Source organism: Oncorhynchus mykiss, chromosome 1, assembly GCF_013265735.2.
Source record: "Oncorhynchus mykiss isolate Arlee chromosome 1, USDA_OmykA_1.1, whole genome shotgun sequence".
NCBI lineage: Eukaryota > Metazoa > Chordata > Actinopteri > Salmoniformes > Salmonidae > Oncorhynchus > Oncorhynchus mykiss.
In genome coordinates this window covers 31549371-31564489 of record NC_048565.1, presented here as the reverse complement: position 1 = coordinate 31564489, position 15119 = coordinate 31549371, and the positions used below count along the sequence as shown (strand labels likewise).

Genomic DNA, 15119 nt, shown 5'->3' with positions numbered 1-15119 from the left:
GCCTGGCTAACCTTTGCAAAGAAAACTGACATCTTAATTTGCTAGTTATTGCTGTCATCATCCCAACATTTCTAAACATTTATGTAAACATGTCCAAAGCTAGATTCCTTTACTTCATAAATACATTTAAAATGGTCAAAGTCGAATAGTATCCCTAATGGCCTAAACTCACCAAAGGCGAGCGTGCAAGATTTATTTTAGAATGCATTGTAATGACCCAACTGAAGCCGGACGGGCAGGTTGGCCACTTTGATGCCTCGCTCAATTAAAACGTGTCTCTATTTTTGCGATTTATCGCTGGTGCTGTAGTCACACAAAACAATAAAAATGTCATTATTCACTTTTATTTAATCTCATCTGACTTGGAAGAGGTAGAGTTGAGGCTTTACCATAGGCTACATGCTAAATTAGACCAATTCTTCCACTTATGGAAACAACAGCGCTATCAGCAAAGATGACTGGAGATATGGACTATCCTCCTGTCCTTTCCTCCCACCTCCCTTTGCTTGCTCTGCCTGCCTGCTTCTGGTGAATTTTTCGCTTAAAGGGATACTTCAGGATTTTGAAAATTAGGCCTTTTATCTACTTCTCCAGGGTCAGATGAACCAGTGGATACCATTTTTATGTCTCTGTGTCTAGTATGAAGGAAGTTAGAGGTAGTTTCGCGAGCCAATGCTAATTTGCGTTAGCGCAATGACTGGAAGTCTATGGGTATCTGCAAGCATTCTAGTAGAAAGAGATATTAGAAATATCGCCCTACATTAATCTAAGCCAGGGGCATCAAACTAATTTTGCCCCAGGGGCTGCATTCGGTCTTCAACGAGGTCCTGGGAGCCATGACAATTGCACTGACAATTGATTATACTTCATCACTGGCAAAATTGGCAAAAAATACTCTTCCATCGGTTTTGGTATTTTCAATGCTCCTTGACTGGCTAGCTTTCGTTTCTGTGATTTTTTTGGGTGTGCCGGATTCAGCCCGCAGGTTGTATGTTTGACAACCCTGATTTAAACCATTGTATTTTGGACAGTTAGCATGTGGACAGTTTATTAGTTGCTCAAACACACAAGGTGTTATTCAATACTATAGCATATTAATAGGTCAGTGACTACCCACTGGGAAAAAGACTGGTTGAATCAAAGTTGTTTCCAAACCATTTCAACAACAAAAATGATATGTGATGACATTGAAAAACTGATTGGATTTGCAAAATCATCAACGTAAGGCAATTTTTTATTTGAACCTTAATCCAATGACAGTGACATTTTTTTTGTTGATTTCACTTTGAATTCACCTTAGTTGACAACTTAACCAAATGTAAAAACTAGAGTGCTTCATTTTGCAGCTGTCCTGGCGACAGTAGGATTGTTCAACAACACAAACTGTATTGCCTGTTGACTTGAGAGGAAAGTAAAACAGGTAAGTGCACATCTCTTTCCATCTTGACAACAAATAAATTAATAATCTCCATCATTAGATAAAGCCATGGTCTCAGGTCAGTGAGGTCACTCAACAACACATACAGTATAGCCAAGACTGAGCTAACATTATCAGCACTGTTAGACTTAGAGGAAATAGTCTAAGACATATGCAGGGTAGGGCTATGCTATGGGCCTTCCAGCCTTACTACTTGTGCCAAGAGGAGCTCATTATTTGGCCAGATAGGATCCAGGGACCAGTCCTGACAGGCCGTTCCTCTCCACAGTCCACCAGCCATCCACACCCTGCTCAATGACCACCACCATCTCCCCTCCAGACATGGACAGCTCACCCGCACTCTAGAGACGGCAAGGACAGGTTAGGTTTAGTTGTGGTTCAAATGTCACAGAAATGTGAATGTAGGCTTAGATGTTAAATGCAGGCATTTAGGGTGTCAGAGCATTCTGACCTGAGCCTCATAGTCATATAGCGCCTGGTACTTCTCTCTGCTCTCTGAGATGGTTGGCTCAACTGGCTGAAATCCAGGAATGGAGGCGTACACTCCATCTGATGTGTCGGCTAAGGATTACACATGAAGTAGTTAAGGCATGCAGTTATTGGGTCAAATCACTGGCAGTTTGAAACCTCAGTACCACAGCTATTGACTGAACTCAAAGAGTAAGCCCATGTAATGTAGTGTGATGTGATATAGTGTCAGACCCTGCTTAATATTGTGGCAACAGCTACTTTTGCGTCAAGGGACATTTGACCTGAAATCAGGTGGATGTTTGTGCCCCCTGGTGATCATGTAAATAGATGGAAAGCCTGCATGATCAGGTTATGGGCTATTAATGTATGTTTTCACATTATAATTGGAACAAGATCAACAAAATGCATTGTTATGGGGAGGCATAAAAAGAGAACATACATCGTTATCCTCTCCATCTCAAATGTATTTTTACCTGACAAGTAACAATATAATGACTGTGAAAAAACATTATCTCTCCCCGTCCACAAATGGTTTCTATTGGTACCACACTTATTTACAGTAATTGTAGCAGCATACAAACCAGTAGGTGGGGCTAATGGCTGTGAACAGTCATTGATGTTCATTTTGGAGCCAGCCGAGGAGTTGCCTTGCAAAAGGTTTGAAAACCTAAAAGTAATTAAACAGAGTTTACTTTGCTACACATTGTAAACATGCTGTTTTGATGGTTACATGAGTTCAAATGTGCATTCTTGTAGTGCAAAAACAAATCTTAGTATCTCTAACCTCTTCATAACTCCTCCTACAAAGCGGGCACTGCCATTGGTGTCTGTCGAGGGCTCCCTCTCATAGTAGTTCTCAAACACAATGGGAGCTGGGGAGAAACCACAGGCATTCAGCAAAGCAAACTCACCCAAGGCCTAAGTAAAGAGTGTATCACAGAGACATGGCTGCACTGCAAAGTTCAAACGAAGGGTGAACATATTATTTCTCAATGAGGCCACAATATTTTACTATGATGACATTTAAAGAGTTAATATTGAAATGTTCAGACCTGGAACATATTCATGTGCACAAACCAGGAAACAGGACAGGTAGTGTATTCTACCTACCTGGTGGACTTGAGCCAGTGCTTTTCATCTCAACAAAGCAGTTGTTGTCTACCGTGATGTCACACAGTTCTAGAGTTTTCCTCACATCCTCATAACACTGAAAGTACATTTTGGGCACGGCTCAAACACATTCAGTATACTCTTTATCATCATTACTGAGTAGTCTTACAGCTACTATATGATACAGTTGAGACAAATTCTATATTTTTCTTACACACTGGTGGTATACATGGTACCATGCTTTAAAATGCTGACTAATGCTACTACTGATATTGTGGATTACAGTATGGCTTGGTAAGACAAAACAAACTTGACCAACCTCATCATCTTTGACACATTGCATTGAGAATTGGTTACAGTGGACCCAGATGGCATTCCTTAGGATGTTGATACGATCTCCCTCCTGCTGCTGAAAGACCTGCAAAACAATCCTCCATTGTACAAAATATCTATATAGAATGCTATATCCCATATCTATATCCCATGTTTACAACAATCTGTGGACCATCAGCTGGTTTGACAGAAAATATTTACGTAATTTAAGAAAAGTTTATCTGATCATACTGCACAATCCAACTTGCATTCATTGCAATGACATTAGAATATGCCTCAATGTACCTCACATGTGCTCTCATGTGTAGTTTCCCATTCTTGGCGAATCTTGTCTAGCTGTTCAATGTTTGACATGTATTGTTTTTCTGAGGACAAAGAAGCAAAGGTGGTATTCAGATAATACGCAGTTATTGACTGAATCATTTTTGAAGATTCATTGGATCCTCTGTCACAGTGGAGGGACAATATACACTAAGTCTAAAAAAAACCATTAAGAACACCTACTCTTTCCATAACAGACGGACCAGGTAAATACAGGTGAAAGCTATGATCCCTTATTGATGTCACTTGTTAAATCCACTTCAATCAGTGTAGATGAAGGGGAGGAGACAGGTTAAAGGACTTTTAAGTCTTGAGACAATTAAGACATGGATTGTGTATGTGTGTCATTCAGAGGGTGAATGGGCAAGACAAAATATTTAACTGCCTTGGAACGCCTCAGTCGCACCAGTTTGTGTCAAGAACTGTAACTCTGCTGGGCTTTTCACGCTCAACAGTTTCCAGCCAACTTGGACATCCAGCCAACTTGACACAACTGTGGGACGCATTGGAGTCAACATGGGCCAACATCCCTGTGGAACGCTTTCGACACCTTATAGAGTCCATGCCCCGATGCCCCCCCAAAAACCACCTACCTAATAACTCAATATTTGGAAGGTGTTCTTAATGTTTTGTACACTCAGTGAATATGGCCTTTAAAAATATAATCTGCAAATTGGAAGCAAATTTTAAGATTACTTAATGAAAGAGGAACTGAAACTGAAAACATTTACAACAGTTAATTTCTGGTAAACCTCAGCATTATGGTGATAAAAGGGAGACAAAAACAAATTGTCAAATCATGCCATGGCTTTTCAGCAATCTTGATTTCAAGTCTTGGACTGCCTTTATTTGGAGTACAACAACAGGGAATGATAGGAGTTCAATAGCCTAATATCTCTTACCTGCCTCTCCTGCTGCCTCTCTGCACTGCTTAGACTTGTTCTGCATCTGCAAACGAACAGGGAAGTTACTGTCACTGACAGGAAACTAATAAATAAATGTCAGTGCTAAAGAGTATGGAAATGATCTCCCAATTACATCATGAGAAATAATTAAGTGATTTTTTTCAAGATAAACCGCCTCTACCATCTGTTCCACTGGTTAATGTACGATCACTGGAGAACAAATTGGACAAGCTCCATTCCAGACTATTCTATCAACGAGACCTAAAGAACAGTAATATCCTATGCTTCAGAGTCATGGCTCAAGAGTCAAACTCAAGGGCGGGGGTGTGTCTCTTTGTTAACAACAGTTTGTGCGCAATCTCTAATATTAAGAAAGACTCGAGGTTCTGCTCGCCTGATAAGCTGTAGACCACACTATTTACAAAGAGAGACGTAATCTATATTTTTTGTAGCTGTCTATTTACCACAACAAACCGATGCTGGCACTAAGACATAACGAACTATACAGGGCCATAAGCCAACAAGAAAATGCTCATCCAGAGGCAGCGCTCCTCGTGGCTGGTGATTTTAAAAATCCGTTTTACCCCATTTCAACCAGCTTGTCACCTGTGCAACTAGTGGGGAAAAAAACCAAAAAACTCTAGGTCACCTTTACTCCTCACACAGAGGCGCATACAAAGCTCTCCTTCACCCTTCATTTGGCAATTCTGACCATAACTCTATCCTCCTGATTCCTGCTTACAAGCAAAAACTCAAACAGGAAGTACCAGTGACACGCTCAATTAGGAAGTGGTCCGATGAAGCAGATGCTAAGCTACAGGACTGTTTATATTCCGGGATTCATCCTCTGGCATTGAGGAGTTTACCACATCAATGACAGGCTTCATTAATAAGTGCATCAACAACGTTGCCCCCACAGTGACCATACGTACATATCCCAACCAGAAGCCATGGATTATAGGCAGCATCCACACTGAGCTAAAGGATAGAACTGCCGCTTTCGAGGAGCGGGACACTAACCTGGATGCTTATAAGAAGTCCCGCTACGTCCCCCGATGAACCATCAAACAGGCAAAGCATCAATACAGGACTAAGATCGAATCATAGTACACCGGCTCATGCACTCGTCGGATGTGGCAGGGCTTGCAAACTATCATGGATTACAAAGGGAAACCCAGCTAACGGCTGCCCTGTGACACGAGCCTACCAGACGAGTTACATGCCTTTTATGCTCACTTCGAGGCGAGCAACACTGAACCATGTGTGAGCCAGACGGATTACCAGGACACATACTCAGAGCATGCACAGGCCAGCTGGCAAGTGTCTTCACTGACATTTTTAACCTCTCACTGACCCAGTCTGTAATACCTACAGTACATGTTTCAAGCAGACCACCATAGTCCCTGTGGCCAAGAACGCCAAGGTAAATGACTATCACCCCGTAGCACTCACACCTGTAGCCATGAAATGCTTTGAAAGGCTGGTCATGGCTCACATCAACACCATCATCCCAGACCCCCTGGACCCACTCCAATTCGCATACCGCCCCAACAAATCCAGAGAGAACGCAATCTTGATTGCAGTCCACACCTCCCTTTCCCACTTCTACAAAAGGAACACCTACGTGAGAATGCTGTTCATTGACTACAGCTCAACACCATAGATCCCTCCAAGCTCATCACTAAGCTAAGGTCCCTGGGACTGAACACCTCCCTCTGCAACTGGATCCCAGGTGGTCAGGGTAGGCAATAACACATACACCACGCTGACCCTCAACACGGGAGCCCCTCAGGGGTGCGTGCTTAGTCCCCTCCTGTACTCACAGTTCACCCACGACTGCGTGGCCACACACTACGACAACACCATCATTAAGTTTGCTGACAACACGACGGTGGTAGGCCTGATCACCGACAACGGTGGTGGGTGCAACTCAACATTAGGAAGGTGTTCCTAATGTTTGGTATGCTCAGTGCATGTAAAGTACCTACCTCAATTACCTCGTACCCCTGCACATCAAATCAGCACTGGTACTCCCTCTTTAGCCATGTTATTTTCTACTCCCTATATATATTCATGTTATTTGTCTTAACTCTGCATTGTTGGAAAAGGACCCGTAAGTAAGCATTTCATGGTTAGTCTACAAATGTTGTCTATGAAGCATGTGACAAATAACATTTGATTTGAAATAGTAGAACAGTAATCAGAAATAACAATTTATATTTCATCACTCAGTTGAAGGGGATTGTGGCAGGAATGTGGCAGGAATCCCCATGAACATGGGTTTTGCTTTATGCCCCACACAGCAACATTTCAGAATATGTGTTTACATTCACTCTATGATGAAAGTCAAACCATTCACTGCAATTCACATCCTCTGTTATTATTCCTACAATTCAAAACATATAGCCTACAGACTGACCTACAGCTACTGTATGTTACATTTTACATAAATACTCAGGGAGCACTGTGTTACGATTTCATACAATTGAATGGTATATTTCTAAGCCTGGTTTCCATTGTCAGTTAAGTAGATGTGTTGTCCAGTGTGCATGGATAGTTTAGTGATTTACCCTTTCAGCCTGCTTGGGTGTGGTGGTGGCTGCACTGCTCATCCTCTCAGCAGCTTGCTCTGCCTCATCTGCCTCTCTGCACCTTTGGTCATAGGACCTTTTAGACTGGGAAAGGACACACAGAAAGGGAACTTGTTATCAGGTTTACAATACTACACAATGTACTTACCTCTAGGGCTGTTGCGGTGAACGTAATACCGCCACACCTGCGGTCACGAGTCATGAAGTCAGTCAAATTCCATGTGACCGTTTAGTCATGGTAATTAGGTTTCTAATGACAAGCGTGTTTTTTTATTTCTCGCACAAAATAGGTCAACTTTTGTACTATGGTGGATAGTAAATTGACATAGGCTAGTACTTTTGCTGTTCATTAGGCCTACTCATCTTGTTGGCTGACGAAAAGTAAATGTGGACAGTTCTTCCAATATCTTCAATATGCACCTCGGAATTCGATAAGGATGCGCGCAGTTGCGTCCCGGAAGTGTAAAAATCAAAACATATTGCCCAACATTTGTAGAACAACTAAAGTTACATTAATAACTCTAAATTAAGCATATAGGGGTAACCGTTTCCTTGTTAACCACTCAACAAAGAATAGCAGCATGTGTGAACTCAAATCATTTGGAGAAAATATACTTTCTATTTTATTCAGCTTTGTTAAATTGTTTTCTTCATACTATAAAATAATGCATGCCACATATTTCTAAGCAAATATTGTCTGCTAAATGAACTAGTGTAGCCCACAGCCAGATCAGGACCTAACATAAGGACAACTCAGAGTATGCTATTCTGTTCTCCTGAAATAGACTACATTTTCTTAATATCATACTTCTTTAGACCTGTCTAAAATAATGGATTTATTGTGAAGATGTAGGCTATATTACATGGATTTATTAGACTTTTTAAAATGTAGATATTCCAAAATAAGGGTTAAATAAAATAAAACGGTCAATTACCATGAGACTGACAGTTATTTGCTTGATAATCACCGGCTGACAAAATTGTGTGACCACCACAGTCCTACTTAACTCCAATTATTAGATTAAGACAGCTATTATTATTTGACACTTTCATGAAGCTTCTGCCAAATAAGGAACAGAAAGTGCAATCGAGAGCGAGAGATGCATGTGCAAGCAGGGAGACTAAAATAAAACAAATAGAGCAGGATTTCCTGAGCTGAGAGTTCTGTTTTAGAGGCGCTCCCTCGGCTTGCCACTGAATGGCCCTCTTTGTTTCCTTTCTTATCTGTATGCTCTTACTGGTGCAACCTATTATTCGAGAACATTACAAATTCCCTTACCGGTATATAATTTCACCTGACAGAAAAACATGATGGTTTTCCTGAACCATACCAACTAAAGGACCTTTGAAAGTAAAGCTAAAATATCCCTGACACATTGAGTTAAGCCCTACCTACCACAGACAAACTATACGGAATAGGGTTTCACGTCACACAAAGGAGCATACAGATAAAGAAATTAAGGTTTTTGGTAGGAACTGTGCTCACCTCCATTGTTTTCTTATATAAAGACACCTTTATCTTCTGAACCTTGTCCATGACACCTTCAAACTGAGACAGAGAAAAACATGCTGTGACTGACGCAAAAATAGCTGATCAATTACAGATCAATAGTGGATTCATCTCATCTAACCACGGATACTTTCTCTGTCCTTAAACAGCAAATGGTTAACATTTGAAATCAAAGTACATGATTTACTAGTACAACATGCTCTATGTAGATATTTACCACCATGCACAAACAATAGATTGTCTTTAGGCCTTGTTTAGGTGAAAGCTAAAAATGTCAAACCAAAACCTTTTTTCTCTGCTCTTTCTGTCGATCCCTGAACTGTTCCATCCTCTTAACCTCTTCCTTTAACATCCCAGAGAGCTGTATGTGTAGGTTCCCAATGTTCTCAATTTCTACAAAACATGAGGTAACACAACATTACAAATCTGGGATGAAGTGGTGCTGCTTACAGATGTTTCAACTCCATAGCTAGAAGTGGACAATTAAAATTCTGTTCTACTTACGGACTTTGAGTTGGTCAATGGATGCTCTCAAAGTGCTGTGAAAAGAATATAACTGTGAGAAAGTGCAAATACATTTATTTTACACAATACATTATCACACACACACCTCTCTCTCTACCAAAACTTAAGGCATTTTGTTTCCATGAATCTTGAGAGCAGAGCTACTCACCTGATCTCACAGAGACCCCCTGCCTTGCGTGCAATCATCACTAACTCCTTGCCATATCTCTCTTCAGCAGATGCCCTATCCAATGGAAACACAATATGTCTTAACTTATAATTGTGACATAATATAACTTTATACACAATGTAGGTACTGCTTTGCTTTCACCAACTACCTCATCTTCAAGAGCTCCTCCATGTCTTTGCACATCCGTCGACCCTCACAGAGTCTCTGGATGAGAGCCTCATATCCCACATTACTGATGAAATCCACTCCCTACAACCATACAGAATCATAGCCTTATCTTAACTTAAAAGAAAATGCAAAGATTTAATACAAAGGTACAAAGAAAGTCCCTTTTGAAAAATAGATGCAAACATTAATCTTTCAGTTACAGCAGCTTTTGACACTTTTACAGATTTATGGTGTTTGTCAAAACAAAATGCTTTCATGGATGCCGTGTATAATAGTATTGAATGCCAGTGCATGTGAAAGTTAAGTTAAATGACACATATCACATACTGTAGTAGGCCTTCAGTGGAGATGTTGCTGGCCCACACTGTGTCACTCATACCTTATACTACATACCACCCAGTTTCCACAGGAAAACAGTCATAAATAGTAGTTTGGTCATAAAAACCCCTTAGCAGCCACAAAGGATTCCACTGTTGACCGCCTCATGTATCAACAGCAAACCATTGACTGTCGTCTGTTAGCTGAACTTTGGCTTATGCATGATTGTGTACTATGTGAAGTAAAACATTTATAAATGAATGTACAATATGGAATGACAAATACAGGTATTAGTATTGCACAAGTGTTATACAATATCAAACATAATTCAATGCCAAACTATTTCATACAAAGTAATAAGAAAAAAATGCACAATAAAGTAATTTTTATTTGCAAAGGTTAGAAGGGGATTATTGCACTGAGCCTGCTATGCAAATCAACCCAGAAGTTATTTGTAGTTTTGTAGATTACAGTTGACAATGCATCACAGTCAGAAGATCAAATACAGAAAGATAAGAGCCTGTTTTACAGGAAACTCAGCAGAGGTACTGACACTCAGAAATGAGCAATCCAGCAAAGAGAATAAGTTAAACAATGTTCTGTGGGCCTAGGTATTTATATAAATTACTAAATATAACACACTAGCACATTTATTAATGCCACACATTGAAAAGCAAGTTTCCACATAAAATAATTACACAAGTACATTTCTTCATCATAGCATATGAAATAAAGTTTTAGTCTAGTGTGTTTAGAAAAAGAACAAAGTTGGCTGTGAGACCATAGAACAAACGTTTGCAAAGATGACAATCTGAGAGCCAATGAAAAAAACAAAGTATAATTTAGTAAAGGGCTTCCTCTGACACAGGTGTACTGCCTCAGGTGTTGTTACCACAATACAGTTTGGAGCAGTAAATAATTTAGCTGTCTCTGCTGATAGCCTCTGTGCAGTGCATTTTTTTTAAATTACCTCAACCTTATCTTATCCATAAAGATCATATAGATTGAGTATCAAAGTGGTTAGTCAAAAGTAAAGACATTAAAGTGAACTCACCCAAAATACATCTTGGAATTGTAAAGTCATCTCAGCAGTAGATCAAATGTGATATCCTCTGTGAGGGCATTCAGTAAAGAAGGCACTTATGGTTCTTTGAGGCCGGATCAAAGCCAGTGAAAATTATAATGCCACACACAGGAAACACCCAGTCAGTAGACATGGCTTGAAGTTAACTCGTTTGACTCAAATGAGGAAGAGCTTCAGTGTGATGTTAGCTAACACAGACAGACTGCATCCAAGATAACCACATTTTAATGTTATCATTTGATAGATGGATACCCTAAAAACATTGAAAAACCTATTCAGAAATGTTACATGTAAATCATTAAGACTTCTTGAACTGAGAAAATATATATACACTACCAGTCAAACGTTGGGACACACCTACTCATTCATGGGTTTTTCTTTATTTTGACTATTTTCTACATTATAATAATAGTGAAGATATCAAAACTATGAAATAACACAATGTACTATCATGTAGTAACCAAAAAGTGTTAAAACAAATCTAAATATATTTGAGATTATTCAGATTATTGCCTTGATGACTGCTTTGCATTCTCTCAACCAGCTTCACCTGGAATGCTTTTCCAACAGTCTTGAAGGAGTTCCCACATATCGGTCCAACTCATCCCAAAACATCTCCATTGGGTTGAGGTCAGGTGATTGTGAAGGCCAGGTCATCTGATGCAGCACTCCATCACTCTCCTTCTTGGTCAAATAGCCCTTACAAAGCCTGGAGGTATGTTGAGCCATTGTCCTGTTGAAAAACAAATGATAGTCCCACTAAGCGTCAACCAGATGGGATGGCGTATCACTGCAGAATGCTGTGGTAGCCATGCTGCTTAACTGTGCCTTGAATTCTAAATAAATCCCTGACAGTGTCACCAGCAAAGCACACCCATACCATCACACTTCCATGCTTCGCGGTGGGAACCACATTCGGAGATCAGTTCACCTACTCTGCATCTCACAAAGACACAGCGGTTGGAACCAAAAGTCTCAAATTTGCACTCATCAGACCAAAGGACAGATTTCCACCGGTCTAATGTCCATTGCTCGTGTTTCTTGGCCCAAGCAAGTCTCTCCTTATTGGTGTCCTTTAGTAGTGGTTTCTTTGCAGCAATTCGACGATGAAGGACTGATTCACGCAGTCTCCTCTGAACAGTTAATGTTGAGATGTCTGTTTTTATTTTATTTAACCTTTATTTATCTAGGCAAGTCTGCTAATTGAACTCTGTGAAGCATTTATTTGGGCTGCAATTTCTGAGGCTGGTAACTCGAATGAACTTATCCTCTGCAGCAGAGGTAACTCTGGGTCTCCCTTTCCTGTGGCGGTCCTCATGAGAGCCAGTTTCATCATAGCGCTTGATGGTTTATGCGACTGCACTTAAAAAAAAACTTTCACAACACAACTGATTGGCTCAAACACATTAACATGAAAGAAGTTCCACAAATGAACTTTTAACAAGGCACACCTGTAAATTGAAATGCATTCCAGGTGACTACCTCATGAAGCTGGTTGAGAGAATGCCAAGCGTGTACAAAGCTGTCATCTAGGCAAAGGGTGGCTACTTTGAAGAATCTCAAATATATTTTGATTTGTTTAACACTTATTTGGTTACTACATGATTCCATGTGTTATTTCAGTTTGTCGTCACTATTATTCTACAATGCAGAAAATAGTAAAAATAAAGAAAAACCATGGAATAAGTAGGCGTGTCCAAACTTAACTGTTATTGTACATCACAGTAAAAAAAAAAATCTGTTATAATTCGTCATGTGACACATGCAGTTGCCTTCCATAGTCTGTTACTTCACTATTCATAAAAACATCTTGATTTTTCAAAACCTCTGCCTCTGACAGTTTCCCATCACCATCTTGGTCCATTTCTTTGATGAGGTGAACAGCCTGTTAAAACATAAGAGCAAAGCAAAAGAACTCAAGCAAACTGAAGGCAACTGATAGATACAGCCACTTTTAATGGGGATACCATTCATACCAACCAATGTATAAATGTTTCCATACCCTGACAGCACTTCACAGGAACTAATATGTTATAATTAAATTAGAAATGGCACTCCTAGAGCACCCTAGTGAGGCATGGCTGTCCATGTAATGCAGAGACACGGTAGTATAGGGGTTACTCACCTCCTCCCGTGCAGAGCCATAGCTGTTAGGGGCCACCCAGCGGAGCTGCTCCTCTCGATTCAACTTGCCATCCTTGTCTTGATCATAGAGGTTGTCAAAGCGGACAGTTTCCTCAATCTCCCACTTTGATGGGTCATCCTCCTCTGAAGTACACAAACACATTACTACAGCAGGAAAGCCAACTGAGCCCTTACAAACCATTATATGTTGAGAAAAACACAGAAAGCATTCTTCTGTGCTTACCATTAGTTCGAACATCTCCAATAAATTCACGTAGACTGATGAACCCATCTTTATCTGTGTCATATTCACTCAACACATCTTCAACGGCAAAATCCTAAAAGAAAAAAATAGCAAAATATTACCACACCAAACATTTGATTCTGCTCATGTGGATACAAATGTAAACAGCTTGTGGAAATGTCTTACAGCCATGTAATCCACTTCTGATGGGTGTGTAAATGCAAGAAACTCAGTTAGGTTAAGGCCTGGTGTGCCACCCATATCAGCAAAATCAAAGCGCTTCTTTTCCTTTAAGTGGAGCTAAAAAGGAAAAGATTGATAAGTACTGTGAGGTGTAGAGCATGTGCAATCCATATGTTGTCAACAATAAAATAAAGGCTGGTACAACTAAGATGATCATACAAATCTGAGTGACTCTTCCTCTGGATCCTCCAGAAAAGCATTCTCATCAATATTAATGACTCGTTCATGGACAACCATGTTGTATTCTTCCCACGACACAACACCATCGTTGTTGGTGTCAAATTCAGGGAAGCGCTCCTCTGCATCATCCAATGCATATTTCTTGTAGACATGTTGAATCCATAGTGTGATCTCCTCTGTAGTGACAAAATATTACACATACTGTACAGGCAGTAGATTACACATACAGTATCCATACTGTATGATTTTTTTATAACAATGTGGGATTCATTTTTCATATGAAAGTCAAAATACATCCTAAAACAAAGGCATTTTTTAAAAATTTATTTTTACCTGAGGTTAAATGTTTGTCAGAATCTTTATCAATCTTCTTCAGGATTTCCATAATTTTGTTCCTTTGCTCAGCTGGACTAAGTTTCTTTATTCCATCTTCTTCCTAAAAACCCAAGTTATAGAAATGGTGAGATAGCAAATATGACTGAAAGGGGATATTATTCAGATGATAGAGAGAAATGACAACCTCAGTTCCCAATAGGAGATCCATGTCGTGCTCGGGGCTGTGCTGATGACCCACATAATGATCTTCATGATTGTGGGAGCTCTCTCCAAAGGCACAGTGCATTACAAGCAATGCAATGGGTATAACTGAGTATTTCATCTATGATGGAGAAAAAAAAGCGTCATGTTAAGATTTTAGCATTCTTCGTAAACTTTAAGAATATAGATTAACAATCATAGAATATGTATTTCACATATCAATTGTGTAACCGTCTGGTTCTGGTTCACCTACTATTAGCTGTATGAAACGCGAAGACAATAGCGCTGAGTTACTTGGTGTGGTCGACATTAAAGAGACTGGACAGTTTGGGCTACAACAATACAGTACTGTTGCTAGCTAGGTAACAACTAACGTTAGCAACCAAAGTGTTGCTGTCAGTCATTGACCCCCCTCAAAAACATACCATGACAAACAATAAATCAAATGTTACTTGGCTGATGTAACGTTCAGTTACAAGGACGCTAACTAGCTATTGTTAGCTAATAATGCTGAGCATTTTCCTGAAATAAACTGAGTTGTTGACAATGAATGTCTGACCAAATTTGAGGACTCTGAACTGGTCAGACGTTTGGTCAAGTTAGCTGAGTGACTTCCAGACTATTTTAGGAGAACATTATGTCGTAAACAAACCTTTGCTTGTGCCAATTCCTCGTTCCAGCTCGCAAAATCTGGGTTAACATTTGAGTAAGGTCCAATAATGATGAGGATTCCAGGAGCAAGAGGACACGAGCAGATCGACTTGACAAAAAAAAAACGTTACTTCATATGTGTCCCGCCCATTTATTTGGTTGCCATGGTTGCCATGGTTGAAAGTTTAAATTCCACC

At 40.0% G+C, this 15119-nt stretch overlaps 2 protein-coding genes across 2 annotated transcripts; both read right to left on the bottom strand.

Annotated features, from left to right (window-relative positions):
* Positions 1 to 1218: 1218 nt before the first annotated feature.
* On the bottom strand, positions 1219 to 11400 carry LOC110521117 (proline-serine-threonine phosphatase-interacting protein 1). Its single transcript, XM_021598540.2, has 15 exons — positions 10914 to 11400; positions 9522 to 9622; positions 9353 to 9427; positions 9184 to 9218; positions 8966 to 9072; positions 8656 to 8718; positions 7149 to 7253; positions 4576 to 4621; positions 3638 to 3717; positions 3339 to 3437; positions 3020 to 3116; positions 2694 to 2781; positions 2491 to 2576; positions 1890 to 1999; positions 1219 to 1779 (listed from the first exon to the last, which is right to left on the bottom strand). The coding sequence occupies exons 1-15, from the start codon at positions 10941 to 10943 to the stop codon at positions 1651 to 1653; spliced, it is 1251 nt and encodes a 416-aa protein (XP_021454215.1). The 5' UTR covers positions 10944 to 11400; the 3' UTR covers positions 1219 to 1650.
* A 1096-nt stretch (positions 11401 to 12496) lies between these two features.
* On the bottom strand, positions 12497 to 15079 carry rcn2 (reticulocalbin 2). Its single transcript, XM_021598529.2, has 8 exons — positions 14924 to 15079; positions 14255 to 14392; positions 14068 to 14170; positions 13714 to 13910; positions 13498 to 13611; positions 13312 to 13405; positions 13069 to 13211; positions 12497 to 12828 (listed from the first exon to the last, which is right to left on the bottom strand). Exons 2-8 carry the CDS (start codon positions 14390 to 14392, stop codon positions 12685 to 12687), a joined length of 933 nt encoding a protein of 310 aa, XP_021454204.2. The 5' UTR covers positions 14924 to 15079; the 3' UTR covers positions 12497 to 12684.
* Between the last annotated feature and the right edge of the window lie 40 nt (positions 15080 to 15119).

Bases quoted from the DNA above. Each gene is read 5' to 3' on its own strand.
- LOC110521117 (XM_021598540.2), bottom strand. From the start codon at position 10,943: ATGACTTTACAATTCCAAGATGTATTTTGG. The intron at 3,117-3,338 runs GTTGGTCAAGTT...ATGTACTTTCAG, and splicing joins AATGTGTCAAAGATGATGAG to TGTTATGAGGATGTGAGGAA. The intron at 2,000-2,490 runs GTTTGTATGCTG...TGTAATCCTTAG, and splicing joins GCCATTAGCCCCACCTACTG to CCGACACATCAGATGGAGTG.
- rcn2 (XM_021598529.2), bottom strand. From the start codon at position 14,392: ATGAAATACTCAGTTATACCCATTGCATTGCTTGTAATGCACTGTGCC. The intron at 13,406-13,497 runs GTAAGACATTTC...TTTTTCTTTTAG, and splicing joins CAGAAGTGGATTACATGGCT to GATTTTGCCGTTGAAGATGT. The intron at 12,829-13,068 runs GTGAGTAACCCC...ATGTTTTAACAG, and splicing joins ATGGCTCTGCACGGGAGGAG to GCTGTTCACCTCATCAAAGA.